The sequence below is a fragment of the Colias eurytheme genome, chromosome 28 (assembly GCF_061535395.1).
Source record: "Colias eurytheme isolate Ceu_HAF_F1 chromosome 28, ilColEury1 Martin Lab GWU primary, whole genome shotgun sequence".
Taxonomy (NCBI): domain Eukaryota; kingdom Metazoa; phylum Arthropoda; class Insecta; order Lepidoptera; family Pieridae; genus Colias; species Colias eurytheme.
This window is the reverse complement of record NC_143007.1, coordinates 3096258-3121647: the sequence shown is the minus strand read 5'-3', so window position 1 is coordinate 3121647 and position 25390 is coordinate 3096258. Positions and strand designations below refer to the sequence as shown.

At 31.4% G+C, this 25390-nt stretch overlaps 1 protein-coding gene across 3 annotated transcripts in view; it reads right to left on the bottom strand.

Annotated features, from left to right (window-relative positions):
• Positions 1–25390, bottom strand: part of Dll (homeotic protein distal-less) — a 99862-nt gene that overhangs the window by 62091 nt on the left and 12381 nt on the right. For all 3 annotated transcript variants that reach the window (XM_090117611.1, XM_090117613.1, XM_090117612.1), the window contains exons 2-3: positions 20494–20976; positions 11627–11814 (exon numbers count right to left, since the gene is read on the bottom strand). In XM_090117611.1, coding sequence (XP_089973737.1) covers positions 11627–11814; positions 20494–20818 — 513 coding nt within the window. In that variant the 5' untranslated portion in view covers positions 20819–20976. The remainder of the gene's footprint in view (positions 1–11626; positions 11815–20493; positions 20977–25390) is intronic.

Sequence of the window (25390 nt, the reverse complement as noted above, 5' to 3'; positions counted from 1 at the left end):
GAATATGTACCTAAGTAATAAATTACGTTAGTTTACATAGTAACTTTACTAAAACACGATGACTTTCTTTCGCGCTCGGTACCACAAACTAAACATGTTTGTGGTACGTGGCCCGCGTCACTTTACCCCCCACGAGTTCCCCTCCGTTGCTATGCGAAAATACATTCGTCGCCCTACTGTAGGAAAAATTGTAATACTGTGGCCTGGGCGTTATAACACGCTCAGGGAATTCCTGAGTGCTGATAGACTTCCGTCTATCGGCATTTATACCAATTTTATATTAATATCACCATCTTGAGGAAAAGCTTCTAATGTCGATTTAAAACGCATATATACGGATTAACCTGATGAATTAACATGTTCTAAAATTGTGAAATGAGTTCAGTTTTAAATTCGAGAAATATTGATTTCTTGTATTCGATTATTCGTCGTAGTCGAATACAAAATATATTTAAAGAAACTTAGGTTGGCCTTCAGGCAAAAGGGATCCTATCAAATGATAAACTTGACCTTGTATCTTAAAAGTAAGAATGATAGGAGCATCTGATAATTGTTGAGCACCAAAGGATCATTTAAAACGCAATACTATAAGAGCTAATATTGTCTAAGAACTGTTTAGATTGCACATGTTCCTCTTAAACTTAAAAGTAGTGATTTCAAAGGTTCCGGCGTATCTTCAAACGAAAGCCGACTCCTTACTCCACTTTAAAGCATTACAAAAAGAACATACTACGTTAATATCGCCTATACAGAAGATGATCTGTAATCAATTGTGAGGTTATAAGCAAACCCACTTTTATATTATTTTGTCGGACCACACCACCGAATTTGTAGATTGATCTTCTATGTTTACCTCTAAGTCATTAAGACTATGTCGAAATCTGTCTGCAGTAAGACGGGCCTCTCGCTATTCGTCCGTTTAAAGAGACCAATAGTTTCAATTCTTAATCTTTCATTAAACAAACTTATTAATCTTTCTTGTCTCAAATAATGGTAATATTCGCGTCCCTACTCTAGTTTATGCTCATGTTCATCTTCGAGAGATCGAATAATATTATGGTGCACCCTATTATTTGTCAAACGGTCTTCATATTGAGTAAAAGTTTCAGAATTCTCGAGATAAAATATGACGATCATGATCAGCTGTGAGACGTAATTCCCTCTCAGTGAGGGTTTCGGTCTCACGGGATAGTACAATATGCCATTTGCGATCAGCTGTGAGACGTTATATATACCCTCCTCTCAGTGAAGGTTTCGGTCTCACAGGATAGTACATGCCGTTCGCGGTCAGCTGTGAGCCGCAATTCTCGTTGTGAAGCGGTTTCAGGTTCGGCATAACACATGTTGTTTTCGGTCAATAGTAAGCCTCTTATCTCTAAAGATCCTTGAGAACTCTTATTTCTCATTTTCTTAACTTTGCTCGAATTTCGATATATAAAGATTTTTTAGGTGGCACTGATGCGGGTGAATAAAAATTAAGTTAAAATGGACTAAGAGTGTTATAATCTCAATCATCATCATCAATACATATAATAAAATTGTGGAAAAGTGATGTCTGTACAATTAAAATATGTAGAAAAAAATTAGCAGGTGTTATTATTATCGAGAAATCGAGAGAAACCATTTTTTTCTCTTAAAAGCTCCCCCCCTCCCACTTCCCGAACTCCGATTGACCGTAATTTATTTTTCCTTACATTTTTATCATATCCTTTTCTAATGGGTTTCATCCTACTGCGATTTTTTTTTGTTTCAAAAATTATCTACCCTGGTGTATAGGTAAATTTTCCACATAAAATGTCCTTTAAATTATGTCGTATTATATTTTTAACCCCCGACGCAAAAAGACTGGTGTTACCTATGTGTTTGACCGCTATGTATTTCTGTGTGTGTGTGTGTGTCTGTCTATGGCACCGTAGCTGGCTAACAGGTAAACCGAATTAGATGCGGTTTTTTTTGTTAGGCAGAATATTTTCCGACGCTGGTTCTTAGATAAAGTGTATCAAAATTGGTTCATCCACTTATTATACCTACATAGGGGTAAAAGTGGGAATGAAAAAAATGAAAGTTATAATTTATTTTTAAAGATCGTCGGGAAGTTTATGAAATTATTTATTCCTTTTTCTATACACTTTTCTTCGTCTAAACGGTTTAGTTACGTGCTCTCTCTCTCTTCAGCCTTTAGTTACGTGCGTGAGACAGGAAAGATCTAATTTGGATTTGTTTCTGGATTTGATAAAAACTGAGTATCGATTAAGCTGATCAGTGGCTACTGGCTACACCATAGATTATTAAAAACATCCGTTTAAGAAAGGAAGGAAATAGAATTTGCTCCTCTCCCCCCCCCTGGTTCCTAAAAAATAATATGACATAATTTAAAAGAAATTTTACGTAGAATTAGTTAGGCATTTCTTTTTTGATTTTCGATATTATATACTAATCATAATTTTTAATTACAATATGTAGTAACTATTTGGTATAGGTTAGGCATTTCATTTCTTGATTTTCTTTAATAATTTGGTACGTAAGTTTTTTAGCTCAGTTTAGTAAGAAATTTTAATAACAATTCTTTTAATTATTTATGGTAGTACAACAGTACAGTATGGTTGTACGTATTTACTCAATAATTGTATGTTAAGTAGTAATTCAGCATGGGCGTAGTCACGGTGGGGCTGGGTGGGGCGCTTACCCTGGCTTTGATCTGGTAGGTACTAATTGTGAAGGGGAGTGGGCGTGGGCGTGGGATTGGGACTGAACGTGGCATATGGCGTGGGAGTGCGAGTGGGCGCGGGAGTGGGAGCATGAAAATAAAAATGATTTTTTATTGTTGCCCCACCGTGAGCCCATGGTCATAGGTCCCATAGTCACTATTCCACGCGAACGAAGTCGCGGGGACAGCTAGTAGACAAATATAATCAGAAAGCTTTGAACTCCTAAGCTCAACCATAAAAGATAGACATTTATGATGTCGGGAGATATTTTTTATATAATATGGAGAACATTTCTTTCATACTTGATTTCTGTGTAGCTTTAACCATTAAGATACACGCATTAAGAACGCACACGCGACGAAAGCTTAAAAATGGAGTTGCTGCTCTGCTCACGAATATGAAAAATAATTGTACCAAGTTTCGTTTAAATCCGTCGAGTAGTTTTTGTTTCTATAACGGTTATACAGACAGACAGACGGACAAACATTTTTGACGTCGATGTCGATCTCTAATCACCTCGTGATAGTTATTTAGGAAATATATTTCATGTGCAGAATTGACCTCTACAGATTTAATATAAGGTATACATATATTTAGATTCCAATTTCCATGTAACGTTAAATTCGACTATACAATAACTAACAGACAACGCAGGTTACTCTCGTTTCCGTAAGTTGAGGCGGCTACATATTCGGTCCTAATAACATGACTTTTTGTGAACGAAACGACAGCGCGGTTTAATGCGATGGCAACACCATCAGAAAAAAGGAAATATTTTTAACTTTGAAAAAATATTATGATTTACACTATTAATACTATTTTAACATTAACACAAAATATAAGACTGTGAGTGTGTAAAAATAAATCCAGCTAGTTTCACATCACACTTATGTTTATAATTAGGTATACGACATGAAAATATATTAATTACCAAGCAATAATCATACAGATAAATACTGAACAAAAGTATTAACAGTCAAAGTATATTATTACTAACAACATGTAAATGATGAAGGAATAATAATTATCAACGAACTAACCTTTTTGTATTAGAGTCCCGCCTCGTGATCGAATTATTAAAACACGAAGATTTTTAAAAATATAACCAATGAACACAATCAATATTAGATTAACTGTAATGGTGTCTAGTTTGACTTAAAATAATATACATCTACCCTCACTTTTAAAAATGTAGTATATTCACACGAATTATATAAGCGCACCTTATAGGGAAGGGAAGATTTATTATGGGTTAAAGAGTTAAATAAATAAATAACATAATTATATTTAAATTATTAATTTTTAACATTGTGTTCAGTAGTGTTAACATGTAAATTGATTTGATTTTTACGAAATCTCATAGATGGCGCTGAATCAAATTTGTCTTTATAGTACTAAGATTCATTAAACAGTTTCTCTGCCCAAATTACGTAAATGACGTAGTTTTTATAGTGTAAAGCTAGATAATAGCATGGCTTACTCAAAAACAACATTTAAACATGAGTCTTTAGATTGTACGCTGTCGTAGTACACGGAATACGTAAGAAAAGTAAAGGTTCACAGCTCCTCCCCCGGAGGTGATAGCATGATAATATGTTTAAAAAAACCTCACACGACCTGTTAGTAATATTCATGCAAAATTTGAAGTCAATCTATGCAGTACTTTTCGAGATTAGCTCGGACAAACATACAGACAAACAGACAAACAGACAAACAGACAAACAGACAAAAATTCTAAAAACTATATTTTTGGCTTCTATATCGATTATAGATCATGGATTATGTATTCTTTTAAAAAAATATTCAATGTACAGTTTTGACTTTCCTACGATTTTATTATATGTATAGAATAGATTATTTTTGTTTATTTAATAACAATTAAACCACATCGAATCAGACCCTGAAAAATGAAAGGGTTCTATTCCTGAGCATACTCAAGCGTAAGAGAAAAAAAAAGACTCGATTAGTAAAGTATTTCGGTCGCTATCGTGTTAACAAGAAAAAGGATCCGCACATACAGACACACGGACGTCCAAGACAGAACTTTTTTAAACTGTTTTTTAACTAGTTTAAATAACAAAAATGACATCAAAAATATCATGAACGTTAAAAATAGTGTTTTTTCTTAATATGTGTGTGTATGTATTATCTTACAAGTGCAATGTATGATACATAAAGACATTTTAAGTTTGAAAAATCAGATGTTTTGCGCGAAGTGACAGTAGTCTGTAGTACCCACCTCAACGCTTCGCTTAAGAGGCGTGCAATAGATGAAACTTTTTTAGACTATCTATGAGAAAGCACTAGGTAGTAAAAATTAGCCTAAAACTAGTTGAAACAGTCGTACCTATATTCAAAATAATTTTCAGGTAAGTTCATTCATAAAACTTTCCAAACTCGGTTAAAATTTATAAACCTACTTTGTAAAGTAATTAACACCAATTAACTATAGTTTATAAGTTACTTAGTTTAAAGTTATAATGCACTTCGAGCTAAGTTAGGTAAAGTTTTAAAGTTACATACAAGTTACTCATAACTTCAGTAGTGTGGTTCATACTTAAATAGGTATGTACTTCAAATACCTACAATTGACTATTCATTCGGATTTATTCGGAATTTAATGATTATCTACAGGTAAAATGAAAAACATTGGTATTAAAATATGTATCAAATTACAATGACAAATAAAATTATTTTATTTTATTTCATTAAAAGCGCTCAAAAAAGTTTAGTTGAATAAATAAATATTTGAATTTAAATTGTAAATAATAAAATATACCTATTGTAAAAATACCTATATATCTACGCATATTTAAGTTGACTATAATTTACCATACTTACTATAAGTCACTAAACTACTGTTAAAATTTAAGCATACATACATACAATACATTATAACTTTTCATCACAAAGCGAAGAAAATCTGTCCTAAAACCTTTTTACCTTCACAATATCTACACCCCGTACCCCACTATAAAATATAATTAATAACACACAACTTTTCATTTCCATAGACAACAAAAAACATACTCGTGCAACTTATCTCATAATCAATATTAAATCTCTTGAATTCCTTGCGATTCATAGAAACAGCGCATTTCTTACATTTATGCATTACATTTGCATATATTCAGCATACATGTGTTTCATTTGGTTTTTTCTCTTCGCTATATGCCGTGAGTAACGTTCTCCTTGGAAATAATTACGCAATAAAAACTTTCCATTAAATACTTTTTTTTATTGTCTATGACATAGATGATTAAAAAAGTATAACTGTCAATGTTTTGGCGGGTTTTTATGTGCGTGATATGAATGAACTATATGGAACTATGTGTTATTGTTTTTTTTTTGTATAATGTAAACTTATTCATGTTCTATGTAAATAATAGATACGCATTATCTAAGCGATATTGTGTTTTTAATTATGTTTAAAATTAATAATAGATGTTAAAGCATTGTTGGTTTAAAAAGCTTTTGAGCATGAAATATTAATATTTTGAAACATCATGGAAATATATGATCAAATGCTTTTTTCCAATGCAATGATAGTTTAAATTCTTTTCGGACAAAACTGTAACCCATTTTCAAAATCCTAATTGTCTGTCAACGTACATCGTATTTATAACAATTACGCCAATTTGTTGTTAATTGTTTACAATTGAAAACAATTTTCCAATTTGCCGCCTTTTGTTTATTGTCTGTCGAAGTGGGTTACAGATTAAATAGAACGTTTTGTAAAAAAACAATTTCGAATTAGGAATGGCGGGCTGTTTGACGTTTTTATTTTTTTATTTGTTGATTGATATATAGGGCTTTGTATTTAATTATTTATTGTGTAATCTCAGTGAGAATATTGCGTCATTAACGCGTTTTTCTTTATGCTCATGTAGGTACTTATGTATCCATCTTCTTATATATAAAAATGAATCGCAAAATGTGTTGGTAAGCGCATAAACTCGAGAACGGCTGAACCGATTTCAATAATTCTTTTTTTATTATATTCCTTGAAGTACGAGGATGGTTTTTATGTAGAGAAAACGTAAATATGTACCACGGGCGAAGCCGGGGCGGACCGCTAGTTTATAATATAAGGTGGTATGACTAAAAATCTCTATCTTTTGGGAATATGGATTATTAAAGTTTCTCTCGAATTGAATAAAATATGTTACAGAAAAATGTTTAATGCATAAAAGAAGCAAATAATAGCTCTACTTAAAAGGCGGTAGCTACAAAACGAATGGATATTTCACATTATTTTATAATACAAGTACATTTATACATAAGGTGCAAAGATAGTGCAAAGTCATCTTCACTGTTAGGAAAGATGACTTTCCAATTTCAAAATCGAGTCCCTGATTGGCCGTCAATACCAACCGTTCGACCAATGGCAGCTCGTCAAAATGAATGACGAAGCACTTCAAAGACAATTGTTGAAAAAATTAAGACAAAAAATATCGGCTTCTGTTAAAGTGGCATGCTTTTTGTCCGGCTTTGTGACTCACTGACAGTGCTCTACGTATTTTTTTACAGCCTTTGTTCGTGAAAACGTATCTTTTTTATTCTCTTTTAACGCATTGTAATTGTATGTTTTCCCATATACCTCTAGCGTACTACATCGAAATGTCAAAAGACGCGCTCATTTCGAAAATGGAACGTCGAAGCTATAGAGTATAAAGAAAAAAAAGAAAAAAGCGACAACAAAGCGGCCCGCGAAGTCAAGTGTCAACAAAAAAAAAGCTCATTTGATCGGTGGACGTCAGAACGAAATGATGATGGATGAACACAGCTACCGTTCCTTAATTCGTATTGGAATGAGGTTCTGTGACGAATCCGAGAGCCTTAACTTATTTCTAGTAACGCACCCTGTGTATGTGGCATTATATTTATATATTTATATGTAGGCAATAACACACCTGTATCTTACTGATATTATAAACTAGCTGTACCTCGTGGTTTCACCCGCTCGCGAACCCATGAGAAAATCAATTAGGTACCTAAGTACCTATTTCTATAGGTCATATGTTATTCTGATTTAGGTACATAATACACTATATTACTGTAAATTTTCATGCAAAGCCATCGTCATTTTTCGTTAGTAACAAACATAATACATATACACCCATCCATCCTCACAAACATCCGAATTGATAATATTAGTAGGTGAAAGTTTGTGAGGATGTTGATATGTATGTTTGTTACTCTTTCACAGGAAAACCACTGAACGGTTATTGATAATACTTTTCAGTGCTTCAGCTTATGTATCTGAATAACACATAAATTATAGAAGTATTGCTTTTGACCGCGGATGAAGCCTTTATGTTATGTTTTTAAACGTATTTCTTATTTATTCACTACGCAAATAGATCGACCATTTTATCATAATTACAATACAAAATGACACATTTATTATTGTAACAAAAACAATGAGTTTGTTATATTGTTGAATAGGAATTTATAACAAATCATGGTATAAGTTTTCATCCCCTATTTTACCCCTTTAGGGGATGAATTTTCTAAAATCCTTTCTTAGGGGACGCCTACGTTATGACATCTACCTGCATGCCAAATTTCAGCCCGATACGTCCAGTGGTTTGGGCTGTGCGTTGATAGATCACTATATCAGTCACCTTTGAGTTTTATATATTACTAGCGGTCCGCCCCGGCTTCGCCCGTGGTACATATTTACGTTTTCTCTACATAAGAACCATCCTCGTACTTCAAGGAATATTATAAAAAAAGAATTATCGAAATCGGTTGAGCCGTTCTCAAGTTATGCGCTTACCAACACATTTTGGGATTCATTTTTATATTATAAGAAAGATATAGATATTCCTTTTAAATATCGTTAAAATGCTTATAGTAAAAGTAGATTTATTACATTTTATTACTTAGCAAGGAGCGTATTTATAAATATTAAATTTATTATTTATATAGTCAATAGACCCCCCCCTGACTATAGACATTTTTTATGAACGTATAGATAATATTATGGCTACGTGTTATATTATTAAATATAATATGGAGCGTTCAATTAAATCAATATTGTTGTTTTGTTGTGTTTAAAAGTCATAAAAAAAGTGAAGTTCCTATGAATTTTATTAATCTTCACACGATAAAAAGTTTCAAATTGGATATATGAAAAAAGAACCGGGAAATGTAACATTTGTAATGTTACAATTTAAAATAAAAAATGTTGCAACAGCTTGACCTTTGCATTATTGCCACAGATTACTAAGAACTGTTTGCATTTGAACAATAGATCATAAACAGTACCAGAGACAAACTCTATGAAATATTATATCCATATTGTCAATGGTATAAAGTCTGTTTTATAGTTATGGGATTGATGGATGTGGGAAAGAGATAGGGTGATGTGTATCCCATTTTTTGTTTAATGAGGAATCGAATCGAGGAATAGGAAATTGTGGTAGTGTTGTTTTTATTACGAAGTTTACGATACGATAGTTTTCATAAATTTTTGAATTATTTTGGTATATTTAAATAATTATTATGATTTCATTACGTTTTAAATCAATTTAAAATTGTTGTGTTTCTAAGTTTAAAACTTTAAATTATATTTAGATGTAGTTACCACTTTAATTAACAATGTCTGACTGCTCGAATATACAAAACACTATAAGAAAAATATTTTCATTGAACTCCCAATTTTTAAAAGGACGATACATACATAGATAAGTATTTCATAACAAGTTTATTAAAATGAGCCATATCAACATCAAAATTCTAAATTTCGGTACTTAACACATGCAAAAAGTTTTTATTTTTTATCGATACTATTCTCTACGACATACATCACTATCATATCGACGCGGGCTCATCAAAGTGCGGCGTACGACTTCAGACAATAACTGAGAAATATTAAATTATAATAAAATTATCTTGAGATTACTTTTTATGCTTCAAGATTGAAGTATAAAGAAATAGACAGGACAGTAGGAAAATCATTTTTTAGTACTGATACATTTTTCTTTTGTATATAACGTAGGTATACTGTTAAGAAATTAATGGGAGAAGCCACTGGCTCCTGAGACACAGTACTTAACTAATTCAGGAGCCTATGGATTCATATATAAGCTGTACCTATTTCTTTATGTCAATAAAGTTTTTATTATTTATTTATTTAAAATCAGGGTCTAATAATAAAACGGAATATGATCTAGTTTATGTATTGCTATTAAATTTTATGCAAATATTTATGTACATTGTAACAAGCTTATTAAGTATTATCCGTTTTAGTATTATATTTTATACTTCATTATTATAGTTAAACATTATAATTGATTACTAATAATATTTCAAACTGTTTACTATAACGACCAATAAATTGAGCTAATACAAACGAACATAAAACATAACTCTATTCGTTTCATTTTATATACATATTTTAAGCCTAGGTACTTGTAATTTTAATCAAATCTAAGTGAAAAATTTATTCACCTGTGAGCCAATATTATTATTAATTTTAAAAAGTATCATCATATAAGATTTAGAATAAATCCATAGATGAAGTAAAACTAAGTAAAAAAGTTCGTATATTTATACCAGGTCCGCTCTACAAGTCACAAAGTCTACAAGAATCACACGAATTATTCATTCTACACGGCGACACATGACGAATCAATCGGCCACGATCGGCCGCGCTCTCTGCTGAAAACTACTCTATATGTCTATGGATGTCATAACAAATTGGAATGTGGTCTATGGGAAGATGAGTTTTTTGTTTTTTTTTTATGGATTAGTACTGGCTGGCTATAAGATTTTTATTGTCTTTGATTAATTTTTTCGATATAAGGAAATGATTGTACTGTGTCTATACTCTATACAAAAGTAAATTTGATACGTAATTATTGGCCTATTATATATTTGAGAAAGACAACTAATTCTTATAATATGTAGGTTGGTACCTACAGTTTCTAATTGGTCAATAAATGTCAGCTCTTAGTTTCATAAGTCATAACTATGAAGATATTCTTAAATATTGACGTGATTTAAACTTGACTTTAAACATAATTCTACCCCTTTTGTCACGTAAACTTGAAGCATTTCATATAATTGTCAAATAAAATAAAAGAATTTATCATCAAACAATATACCGCCAAAACGCAAAAGTATTGCAGCAACAAAAAAGTAAATAGCTACTACGACTATGAAACCGCACTGTCACAGATAACAAAAACTTGTAATTATACCTCTCTAATCTGTACTACTGCATGTAAGCAAGATATACAGTCGATTTTAAATCTTATTACAACCAGATAAAGTTTAATTTTCCACGTTAGTACAGAAAAAAAACAAGTGAACGCTACATAGAGTTAATTATTAGTTTTGTGACATAATTACTATGTAGCCGCGTTGTCTATGTTTTTTTTACGTTTGAAATTTCTGGTCACGTTGTTAAGGAAAGCTTACTTATTGTTACTGTTAAATAAAATTAACAGTCATTCTGTATGCGAATAAAATGTACGGATGCATTAATATAGATGAATTATTACATAACTTATAACAAATCTTGCGTATATTATTCAGTCATATAATAATTATTGATTTCAATACGTTAGTTATTGAAAAAGGGGGTAGCATGTCATCTTTAAGCAGTAATATTTTAATACAATGTGGAAAAATGACAAAGCTACGAGTTTATAGATTGTCTAGCCTTATAACTTTCCCACACCGGATATAATACTGCTTTAAGACGTCATAGTAACCACTCTGTTTTAGTATAAATCGCGAAAAGTATTCATCGTTCTCGTTGTGGTAGAAAAACCTCATGTCTTAACATACAAGTCACAAAAATTGCTAGTTAATCAAGTGATAGTAGAAAAATTTATACCATCCTACCAAAATCTACCACGATTCCACAAAAATGTACCAACATTCTACCAAAATCTACCACTCACCTGTGTCTGCGTCAATCCCAAGCTTGCCGCCAACTCCGCTCGCTCCGGCAGCGCGAGGTACTGAGTTCTCTGGAACCTTCTATTTAGCTGCTGCAGTTGTAGGCTAGAATAGATCGTCCTTGGTTTCCTCATCTTTTTGCCTTTCCCGTTCACTCGGAGACCCGGGTCGTCGGAGAGACCACATTTTTCTGTCAACACATACATTTAAATGAATAATAACATTGAAAACATGAAAACATAAGTCATGGAAAGTATTTATTACTTAAATTTTGATATATGGAAAACATGAAAAGTTATTACGACAAATTTGAATTCTATAGATAGTAAATATTTTTAATCAGGCAACATTGTAAATAAGGGTAAATTCACGAACATCCGGCCAATAAAAATTGCACCGCTAATGTTTATTGCGAATTGAAATGCAAAATAATTTTAATTTATAGATTGTTAAATATCAAACTATATAACTGTTTTGTGTTTAACTATATACTATTAAAACTTCATAATATTATTGTAATAGAGTATGTACATATTATCAATTATGTATGCGTTTATGTAAAAAGAAATCACTGTAATAATTTTTTTTACATATTCTCGAATCGTAAACATCCAATTGGCCCTAATACACGAATTGAAACTCAAAATGTGTAATGTAAACGAATCCGCCATAAATCAGTGCAAGCGAAACGATGCAATAAATTCACAATATAAATACGAATGCACCGTAAAATATATGAAAGGCGCTCGCTACTTGATAATAGTCAGTGGTAAGTAGTAATTATCGATATCAGATCGCCCGAGAGACCGACACTAACGCACATTAATATATCGATAACTTGAAAGTTGAAGGACGCTTGACCGTATTCCATATTCAAATTTTGGAGGGCTTTCACAGATCATTGAGTTTTTTTTACAAGGAGGTTGTTTATTATATATTTTGAAATTGACATTTAGAATTTTTATAACGTAAACTTTTATGTTTAAAGTATTGTTTTAATGTGCGTGAAATAAACAGTCGTTAAAGGTTCAATTTTATTGCATCCGTATTTGTTCTTTATTGGCAAATACGCGCGTATTTCTAATCAATTTGACAGCTGACAGGCTTTACATCCAAGGGTACATTGTTTTATTTTTATTTACAATTGTAATGTGTTTTATGAATAAGGGTTTTTATACATACAGTGAGGTAATTTATTGATTACGAATAATTCAAACTAGAAATTATGAAGGATTTCCATATTTTCTGTCTTCACCTTTTCGGAATTTATTACCATTTCATCATTTATTACTTATTGGTTTTGTTATTTATTTAACTAAAGTTTCGTACTTACAACATTAATTGACTTATTTTAGATTATTTTCTACAAGAATATACAAATAGACCATCAGTTTTGCATTACAATACAAACAAACATCTATGAATATCAATAAATATCATGATATCATCTGAAACACGAGTCGAGTCATAAATTTAGTCAATTAATTGCACCCTCTAAAACTGTGTTTATCCGCTACCAGTATACAGTGATGTATCGTCTTTAAACAAAATTTAATTTATTACCAAGTGAGCGTTATTTGTGGTATTTACCCTAGAAGAAATAGTTTTGAAATAAAGAGCTAATCTTTTTGACGGGACATTTTTGATTTCAATACATTTACCGAGCTTAGAAACTCACTTTTTTATAGGTTCATCTCGATGTATAAAATGTCAATACATTGTAATGTAAGATTGTTTGTAAAAGCTGTCTGTCTACTGACTTTAATGAGACTACACCGTAAATTAGTTTTTTTTTTCAGTTTTATAATTAACATTTTTTCATACATTCGGCTTTACGCAAAGTACCTAATGTAGTTTTATCGATAAAATATATCGATATTTTTAATCAAACGAGGATGGAACATAAATCAATCTAAGACTTCCAAATGGTTTCCCATGCATACATACATATCAAGACGCTCGGACAGACGGACGGACAAAACAATGCGAGGCCTGAGGTACGGACACACCCCCGCACTAGTGATGTACAAATTGTCGATATTTTTAATAGTACTTATCTTACACAATGTAAGTAATAAAGTATTTTTATATGTTCGTAAGTAGATTGAAGGTATTATGATTGTCTCTAGTTAAGATTCAATAAAAATATCGAAATATACGTTGCTGCTGAATGCTAAATGATTATCGTAAATAAATAATAAATAAATACACTTTATTCAGCACCAAGTAAATACACGTAAAAAAAGAAACATACAATATGTTATAAAGCTAAAAAGGCGGCCTTATCGCTACTAAGCGATTTCTACCAGGCAACCTATGGGTAGGATTTTTAATTATAAGAAAGAGGTGAAAACAATAGGTGGTGCAGCAATGAAAATGAATTACCTACAGTATATTTACTACTCGATCACAAAATAAAATTACATTAGATGTACACTTGCAGAAAAACATAGAGGATCAAGATTCAAGGCGGGTGAAGGCTGGACTTTATTTTAAAAAGGTCTGGCTAAGAAGTTATCATAAAGTTGTTGAAAGGAAGTTATAAATTGAATTGTTTGCTAAACATTACAACTTTAGTGACAGACATATTACCATTATATGAACTTTTATTTACACCCAGAAAAAAACATCCTATTTAAAATCTATTCTTCGTTTAATGAGATTCAATTACAAAATCGTGATGTTTTTTTCATTTAACATTAAAACGCGTGTATATACAGCATTTATATCCATTCAAGTGTCAACCGGTTATAAAAACGTATGTTATAAATCTAATTAGTTGAAATTATGTAGTAAATTTTAATGAATTATTCATTCAAAATGCAATTCATTATAAAGAAGATAAATTATTCAATGTGTTTGTTTGTAACCATTCAAATGATGACCTTTATAAAAATGTTTATGAGTAAATCATTGAATAGTAAAATGTATAATTTTACTGGTGACTATGATTAAATTATATTGCTTGTTGTTATGAACATATATTTTTATTCAAAGCGTTTAAAGAATTCATAATCATACCTATAAAACCTATCACTATTCCGATTTCCCTATATATTTACATCGCAAATTATACAAATCTTCTCAACTATATATTTGTAAAATAAACTAAATCTTGAACATTTCTTAATTCTGTTAATGTATTTCATTGATAGAAGGGGAACCAAGGATCTAAATATAGACTTAAAGAATTTACCTTCAATGCGTTTTACCCGTTCTTGTCATACTAATCTATATTTCTATAATATCCCATTTACCCAAAACCTCAACACTTTCCACAATACCATTAATCAAAATTAAAAAACATCGACAACACAGCACATCACTAGCTTGCGTCGAAATAGTACCGCCCACTCGCCCGCCTACCGAAAATGTTAAGATAAAACGGGCCTTTAAAAATAATAAAAACCTAACCCAAAAACATTTAACCCTACACAAAAACACTTTAATGTGATCTCTGTTCGCGATTACGGTTAAGCGAAGTTACGCACGGTCAGCACTTGGATGGGTAACCTTCATGATTGAGTACATTGTTTGCCTGAAACCTTTATCAATTAGACTTCTTACTACTAGGTAGGTATATTTTATATCTATGACGTCAGAAATCACAAGGCAATTCCAGATAAAAAGAATATGTATCTAATAGAGGTACCTACTTAATCTTCTTATATATAAAAATGAATCGCAAAATGTGTTGGTAAGCGCATAACTCGAGAACGGCTGAACCGATTTCGATAATTCTTTTTTTATTATATTCCTTGAAGTACGAGGATGGTTCTTATGTAGAGAAAACGTAAATATTATATACCACGGGCGAAGCCGGGGCGGACCGAAGTACTTAATACTTTACTAAAAAAAGAATAGGTATATGTACCTACTTGCTCGTCTATCTATAAGTCAAAATTTTATTAAAATAAATATAGTCGTCAAAACGTGACACACAAAAACATAGTTTAATATTTATCTACGAACTATGCTATTAAAAATATTGATTTAATTATATTAATAACTAAGTATTTCTTTATCTAGATTCAAGATAGATTAAAAATTTATAACTGCGTCTACATATTGAGGTAAAAACTATATCACACGACACATCTAAAACTAAGACAGGTTTAAAAAGATAAAAGATAAAGATTCGTAGTAAGGATAACCTGGGGCTAAACTGGGCTAAGGCAGTAGGACCATGTACAGTTAGATACAAAAGTCGTTAGGAAATAATACTTTATATTTTTTGAAACAATAACCCTAATAACGAATAAGGATGAAGAAATAGAAATTATTTTTATAAAAACTACTTGACTTTTGTCGCATAATATAATATCCATAGTAATAAATAATAATAGTAGGTATAGTAAATAGTATATTACCTAATAATAGTACCTAGTAGAGTATAAGAGGAAATAACAATATAATTATTTTGTTATAAAAGTTAGACCTAGGCTTTAATAAGAACTAGATAAGAATTATTGGAAATTATTATTGAATTATTGAACTCAATGATAAACGCTTTACAAAAATATGTACAAGAATCATCAGTTGAATCTTACGACTATTTTATGCGACTTAAATGAAGTACCTACAGGGTACATTCAGAATTAAAGTCAAACTCATTAAATCATTTAAGTACAATAACGAAAAAAATACTTTTTACATTAAATATTAAACACTTTCGTACACGACAGTACCTACAAACACGCGTGCGTAGCTTCTTCGAAAAACCTCAAAAACTGTAAGTAACAATTAAAAATATCTATAATGATGGCATTCGCTGTGTTATTAGAAATATTAGAATATTTTTTATCGGCAATGCTTCGGGCCAGCAGATGTATGACGCGAGGGTCCCGGGTTCGACTCTCTAATTATGACGTGTCACAGTTCCCTATATTAAATGTTATTTTATATTTTTGTGTATTTTCCGATGTAACAGTTTTTAGATTCGCGACAAAGTTTTATTGAGAAGGTGTGCGATCACAGACATATGTATACATGTCTGTGTGTGCGATGTATAAATTGATTTAGTTTGTACCTAGGTACTATTGATATTTTAATAAATAGTAAATGATTGCAAATTCCTACAATATATCAGAAGGAATACGAAATAGACTTGAATCTAAAATAATCAAGACGCAGTAAATACCTATATAGACTACTACATCTAACTCACTACTAAATAATTAACATTTGCCGTTGCTCTTGGTAAAAAATGGCATAGACGATAGTCTATTTGCATACAAATTTGATTAAAAAGGTTCCATTTTTAATACTATGTCTACTTAAGTTCAGTATTAATAATAATTAGCCTGTGTAACTGGCCTGTATTTTATTTGAAGTAATGTAATAAATCAACAATATTTAATTAAGATTTATATCAATTAATAGTTTGGCAAATTGGGTTGAAATTTGACCGACATTACACCCATAAGTGTATTTAATAATCCTAGAGTCAGGTTTAATATGTCCTAGTGGGGAATGGGGTAGATGTAAGGGTAGTTGCAATATACATCTGTTTCACTGATCGATTTTCTTTAGGTAAGTATAAGAAAGTGATTTTTTTTTTATAATAAATAGGCAGACGTTTGACCACGATCCCACCTGATGGGAAGCGGCGATGTGGTCTAGCTATGTCACTAGCTATCCGCTTGCGGCTTTGCCCGCGTCTTAAACCTCAAACCTGACTCTAGATTCACTCTATCTTTTAGTAGTAGTTTTAAAGATCTAATAATATATATAGGGACAGACAGATTTACTTAATTTAGCGGGAACCGAATAGGAAACATTGCTTTACGTTAATAAGTGGTTGAGTTTGCATGTCTGTCTCTCAATAACGACTGACTAAACAGTATTGAATAGGTAAGTTTTGATATCAAGAAAAATTCAAGACGTCAAATAAAATATACAATGTAACACAAAAATGTAAATAAATAAAAAATTAAACAATAAACTCGATTGATTGATATCTTAATTCACAATTTGTTGGATAATTGCCGTTATTAAGCCTTAATTAGTGTGAAACGACTTAATAAAAGAATTGCTATTTTAAATTAATAAAACTAAATTTTTTTTTGTCTTCTCATATTAATTGACGATATTATCGATTATTGACTTTAAGAAATGAGGTTATTGTTCAATTGGGGACTTACTGAGTACGACTCTAGGTATATCCTATCCTATCCTATGTATGTATGTTTGTTACTCTTTCACGCAAATACTACTGAAGCGAACACAATGAAATTTAGCACACATATAGGGTAACCTGGATAGGTTTTATCTCGGAAATCCCACGGGATCAGGAACTATGAACGGGTTTTTTTTTAAACGCGGGCGAAGCCGCGGGCGGAAGCTAGTATAATATAGGTAGGTAAGTAGGTACCTACATATAACTATTTTCCAGCGTCAAGTAAAACTAATAACAGTTATTTATCTTACTTGAAATAATATCTGAGTCTTGCTACTGTTACATATACAGGGTGTCACACTTTCGGTATACTAAGCGCGAAGGGACTTGTAGTTTTGCATACACTGATCACGTAAAAAATACTCAAATAACAAAATTACGTGAAAAATTTTTCGCCAAATTTTTCCTTAAAATCCATGTATTCTTCTCTAGCTTCGCGCAACCGGCATATATCGCTTTGCTAATGTGAGCATTTTGTCTATGAAAACATAATCTTAAACGATAGCTCACGTGCGGGTGGCCAAGTTGGGCGGGTTGCTTTTTAGGGGTGTACACATGGAATTTTAAGAACTCCTCTATTTGAAAAAAAAATGCGTCTGGAATTTTATAAGTATTTTTTACGTACTCAGCGTATGCAAAACTACAAGTCCCTTTGCGCTTAGTACACCGAAAGTGGGACACCCTGTATAATGAAACAAAAGAATATAAAAAAACAACACATTGCAATACACTTGAGTCATTTTGCGTTGCAAACCTATGTTATGCAATAAAAAACTTAGATACTAATACCGGATAATCCTCACCTTGAAAATAGGAAGGTGAATAGAAATCACGAAATATGAAAACTGTTGTATTGGAAAATCGACCTTGATAGAACAACCGGTCGCTTAGAAAATGTACGTCGGAAAATATCAATTACGGATCAATATCCTTTGGTGTTTTTTATCTGTGGAAAAATACATTATGTAACCGTGATACCTTTGTTGTTGAAGTTATAATTATAAATATTATAATGAAAAATTGTTTGGTTTATTTTTATACAGAATTGTTAGATATATGTTTTTAATAATATTAATATTTAGCGAATATTGATAATTTAATTTCAGCTATACCTCTCTACTTGAGTAGAAATTTGCACTATTCACAATAAAGCATTTAAGTTTATAAACAACTATTTATTTAGTTTCAAAGAATACACTTACAATCTAAAAATCTATTCAAACAGAAACAGTCATTATTACCGTATTATTAGTAATATCAAACACGATTAATTTATGTATAGAATATAATGTGACTTATCAAGCAAATAGTGATTTATAAGATCAGAATAATTACTCAATCACTCACACATCAATTAATCTATAATTTATTATCTATATCAAATGTCACCATAAATGTCAAACTCAATGTGACATCGAACAGTGGCGGGAAACGATTTATAAAATTCACAGAAAGCCTCAGAAAGCCAATTTAATCGTGACACAGATTATTAAATATTCATTCGGCGGTAAACCGCCTTGGTGACATTATTTTGACGTTTGATTGACCGTTTATACGATACGACTACGATATGTCGTTAACGGTATTATGACCTAACCATTAGCTTATGAATAATACAATGTATTAACGATTGTTTCCGAGACAATGCATCAATAAGAAAGAAGTCATATTTATGGGGAAATTAATTTAAATTGAATTAAACAGATGTAAGAGACGGTCAAGCAATAAATGATTATTGCCTTTTGTGGTCGTCTTGCGCTTTTTATAGGGAGATAATAAACAAACAGAGTACGATGCAAGCATACGAGGAATATATACGAATACGTTTATCGTACTCGATTGTCTCTTAAATGTACCAGTTAGTCAGTAATGTGTGACATAACTGAATAACAAACGAAAAGCCGCGGCCCACGGTAGTATTATTTAGTAAAATTATACTGAGTTCTATAAATATATATGTAGATAAATAACCTTTCCTTTGTTGTTGTTTATTTCCTAATTATAAATGTCACATAAGTATTTAATAAAAAAATGTATTATGCTATTCACTCATTTAATCATTTACATTTTTTTTTTCTTAGTTATTTATGTTTTGTTTGTGACTTTCTTTGCATAAAATAACTGACTAGTTGGTAAGATGGCAAAGTTTTTATGAATTTTTAATCGTAAAGTCGAATCGTTAGCTATAAAGTCACTTTCATAGTAATATTTTATAAGGAAAAAACCGTCCTTTTAGCCGGCCTCGCCGCCATAAGAATCATTGTTTTATACATTTAATATTACCACAATTTTAACTTATCCAACACCTCTAATAAAGTAAAATAAAAATAGTAGTACTTAACGAAATTATAGTGGTGATGTAATTTAAATTGTATGTAATATGAATATATAGTAAGTTTAGGCTGCTATTATAAGTGACACTTTTAGAAATTTAGTGAGAGGTGTAATTTTTTGTTACTTACCTTTGGACTTTGGAGATATATTTTGTTCTTACTATTGTTTTATTTTTTGCTTCTATATAATTTATACTGACTTCGTTTTCGATTTATGTCGTGTAGTTTGTGTTAAGAATTCCAAATTTGAATTTACTTTAATTATTAAAAAAGTTATACATATTATAACCAGCCAGTGTTCATAAGCTTTTTTAGTGACCCAATTAAAAATAGTGCTGTAAATAAAAAAAAAACTTACCATCTTTAGGCGGACTGGCGCACTGCGGTGCATAGGAACCTAAATGATAACCATAGGTATTTTGGTGCATTGGGGGGAAGGGATACCCTAACGACCTAGGACTCGGGAAGCCAGACGCCTCGTGAGGGTTCTGTTGACCACCCGGACTACCAAAATGGTGCGGATGCTGATATCCGCCTTTGAAACCGTAACCGTGCTGCTGTAACTCTATGAACGCGGATTTAGAGGACACATTAGTTGGCGTAGAGTTATTCGAGTTCGATATATCGTGGGGCGTCTGCGTACCCCCCAAATGGTGGTGGTGGTCTAGTTCCTGGGTGGTCATGGCCGGCTGGGGTGTGGATGGGCCCCCCCCGTCCGTGGACTGAGGAGGCCCGAACGGATCTGAGAAACTCAGGGTGTTGGTTTTTGTGTTCGGGGACTGAATTCGGGTAATTTTGATGGATTTCCGATGCTCGCTGGTTATTTTGCCGCTGGGTTAGCCTGGAAAGAAACATATTTTTTTGTTAAAAAACAATTTATATGAGCAAATTCATAGTTGTAAAATGTTTATTTTAAATATCATTACAGTATCATTAATAACAATAGATATGGGAGATGAATGTTAATTTCGCTATAATTAAAAAGGTTTAATTTTATGACAACATGTTCTTTATTTCTAACCTATATTTAACACGTTTTTAAATTTACATTTTCGTAATATGTAATTCTCGTTAATCTCTGCAGTCTATGGTCATGACGTCACAATTCCAAATTGGAACGTATTTAAGCTACATTCACACACCACTCAAGCGAATCGGTTAAGAAATTATAGAAATACGAACCGCCCACAGGTCAGGGGTTCGAGCTTTCTGGAAAACAATTTAGACGCCGACACGGTCAATTGATGCATCGGCTGAACCGGTCTTTGTCTTTTGATAAATTAAAAAAAAAAGTTGTCTATGATCGTTGAGAAAATGTTTTTTTAGAATTGTGTGTGGTGGCCTCCGCGGTTGAACATACATGGGCATTTTAAAGTTCAGTGCGCTATATTTCATTGATGAATTAAAAAAAAGAAATGATTCGTTTTTGCCCATGAGACTATTTTGATACATATTGTAAGCTAACTTATAACTCAATGGTAATTCATTTCTATAAAATGTGACTGTAGTACCTAAGTAAGCAATAGATAAAATTAATGCCAACTTATTTGTACCAAGATGAACAATAAAACATCTTCCCTATCCCTTTATTAATCCTTCCTCTTCTTTCTATAAAATCCTTCTGAATATCCTAAGAAACAAAACTGATATAAATTTAGAAATATACTAATAGAGCAATATCATCATGTCATCATCTTATTGCAAACAGAAAAGCATACTTAAATTTATATTAATTTCATCACCACAACAATATAGTCATCATCTAGTTATCTTTGAAACCATTAAAACTAATTGGTTCGAAACAAAACTTTCAAAACAACATTTCTCATAAAGCGAGAAAACCTCAAAACAAATGACCCGAAGAATTGGTATAAAAACCCTTTCAAATAGGGTTACCAGATTGTAACTTGATTGGAGATAATTTATAGACAGCTTATTAATAAATAATTATATATACCGTACTTTTTTATATAAAATCATATAATAATAGTTATGTTATCGTACGTGAAATAGTAAAAGACATGTTTCCTCTTTCCACTACATTGTCACTAATTTTTTTATATCGACAGTGATCGACTTCTGAAACTATATTCTTATGCCAAATACAATGTTATTCCAGAGGATTAAATTTTCATCTTTGTTAATTATCTGACTGCAAAGCACATGAGACGAATTGCTTTTTTCTTATCAGGAGCCATCATAAAATAGTTTGCATTGTTTGATTTAAAAAATATTTTTGGAGAGATCGCATAATTCTACGATTTATATAAGTATCTTAATTTACATCTGACGTATAGAAACAAATCCCGTTAAATCCACATCATGGTATCCCTATTTTCGGCAAGTTTTAATTACACCTTCCATCCTCTTCTATCATTCATAAATCACATACATCCATCTCACTTCGTTTGTTCTTGCCGGCGCCTAGGTCGGGTCAATTTTTTTTTATCTGTCCGTTGATTACTCATGTAGTAATAACAATGTTTAGGAACAGCTAATTGGTGTAAATTTTTATTGAAAATTATCACTGCCGTTATTTGTGAATCAATTTATTATTGTAATTTGTTTGATATGTTGTTTGTTTAACATAGCTTTGGTGTTAAAATGATTATTTGATAACTGGTTTAAAGCAATTATGATAATCAAGAATGTATAAATCATTTTCGTGTAAAAATACTGAATTTACTTTTTATTTTTTTAATCTGGTAATGCATTCCATGCCATAGAGAATTAAAAAATACAAAACCATAGTCAACAGTAATTCGAAATAAGAATCAACGTCTGAGATTCGCGTGCTTGTCGATGGTCATGCAAAGATAACCAAATAGCACAAGGTGACGCATCATAATCTATGTGGGCTTTATTCTTGAAACATTGTCTTTAACCATAGACAATCTTGAATATAGAATATGGTGACCTGTTTTGGTGTTGGTATTCTTGAATTGTCTTTGGTTGTAATTTGAATAACGAATAGGATTGAGCATTTTTGATCGCAACTTGATTAATTTGAATTATTGTTAACTTCAAATCGTTTTTCAACAAACTATATTACATTGAATAACGTTTAATTTCTACTAAGCGACGAATATCAGGAATTCAGGATATAAATGGAACAGATATGAAAACATGGAATAACCATTTACAATGGTAAGCTAATAAAACTTTTGTATCTTCCAAGATAATACATCTCTTCTAATATTTCTACTTCTTTATACCTTTGCTGCATAAATCTTTCTACATTCTACTAATAATTACATTATCTTTCTCTACAAAGAAAAAACCGATTTTCCAAGGCACAGTCAATGGCTTTTTGTGTTCCACCTTGCTTTTTGTAAAAAATATTTTTGTGTAAGTCAATTTTTGTGGTCATCTTTCAAAATTTGTTCACAATGTATAGTCCAGTTATGCCTTTCCTTTCTAAATACCTATGTTTAATGGTCCTTGACTATGAATATTTGAACCTCATTACATTTGCTTGGGGCACTTGTTCCCATGGGCTCAGGATTCGGATGATCGCACCTGATTCAATTCTATTTACGATAGTTATAAATTTTACTTAACTGTGACTTAAGTTGACTAAGTTTCGACAAGATAATATTATAATGTTGTAGAAAGAAGTTGTATGTTGGTATAATAATGGTGTAGGTACCAACTTAAAGATTATATTTCTTTGCAGATTTTGTTACCGATAGAGAGACTCGTTCTATTAAGTACTAGCGGTCCGCTCCTCGTTTACGTATTCTCTACATAGGAACCATCCTCGTACCTACTTCAAGGAATATAATAAAAAAAGAATTATCGAAATCGGTCCACCCGTTCACGCGTGATGCCGTGAGTCCCGTGACCAAGGAAAACGGGTTTCATTTTTATATACATATATAGATAATAGTTAACTAAATGCAATTCTAAGCAAATCTCAGTCAAATGATTCGTTGAAAGCTTGTTAAAAATTATAAAAATTTGTGCATCTTAGTTGAATGCAACAGTTGAATACTAATATACCTAACGACAGTTTTTAAGACGTCAGTTTTCATTAGATTATTTAAATTCACTTGCTATCGTTATTTAAAAAAAACGTCGGTGTCTTCATTACTTTCTAGTTTACCAATAAAAAAATTCTTATGACAAAGCACTGAAAAAATATAATAAGCAAGCTTATAAAAGGTTCAAACGTGCGGGTATAATTACGTATGCAGTGACATTTTAGATTATTAGTTCCTTAGGCCTGTATTTTTTCTAATGCATGTTGTGACAATTTTAATATTCACAAAGAAATTTCTTGATACACAAGAAAGTTATTAGAAGGTGCATAAATTGTAAGTTGATAATTTTCACAAAGAGAATATCGTTAGTGCAAAAAGCGTTGACTTTTTATTAATTTCACACTAACTCGTTTTTTTTATTAGATAGAGTGATTCAAGAGGACGGTTTTAGTATATAAATTATTAGGTTTCAGACAAAGCGGGCGAAAAGCTAATAAATAATAAATATAGACTCGACAATGTAACTTTTTAAAAGTTTTTTTTATATACGTGATTCATAAATATTTTGTTGAAAGTCAGAAAATCCACCAAACCACAAACAATTTTGTCAATATCGCAAACGTAAAAAGCGTGTCATTAAAATATGATCGCATGTTTCTTAATTCCCGCATTAATTAACAAAGATAATAAAAATACAAATTAATATTTTTTCCAAAACGTTCGCGTGCTATTCACTTTACGATCGAATATATAGAATTTGATACGCTATTACTAATCTGTGAGTGTACCGCTAGGCGGGATGTTTGATCTTTTAGAAAAATTTAATTTGATTACACATATTCATTAGTTGTGTTCGATTTATCTATGGTTTTTATTCGAAATTCGAAAAGGGCGCGATGGTGTGCGTTTTTTTTTTTCTTTATTTAGGGCAAGATGTTTATGTTTGCCATAGACAAGATGAACTTTTTGGTAATAAAAAATAAAATCAAACTTTACAATTAATATCAGTCTAAAATATAATGCGAACGTCTTAAAGATATAGGTTTAGATAGATTTTGCAACATTTATTTAATGTGACACTTATTTTTTTTTACAGTGTATCTACGTTATAATGAATACAGAGAATTGACATATAAATACGTCTACATATTTACCAACTATACTTAATAATTTCTCCGCCGTTACATTACGAACGTATAATTTGAATGCTTTAATTATTATCTATAGCTAATATTAGTAAACACTGGCATGTCGGTGTCGCATGTCACTGGC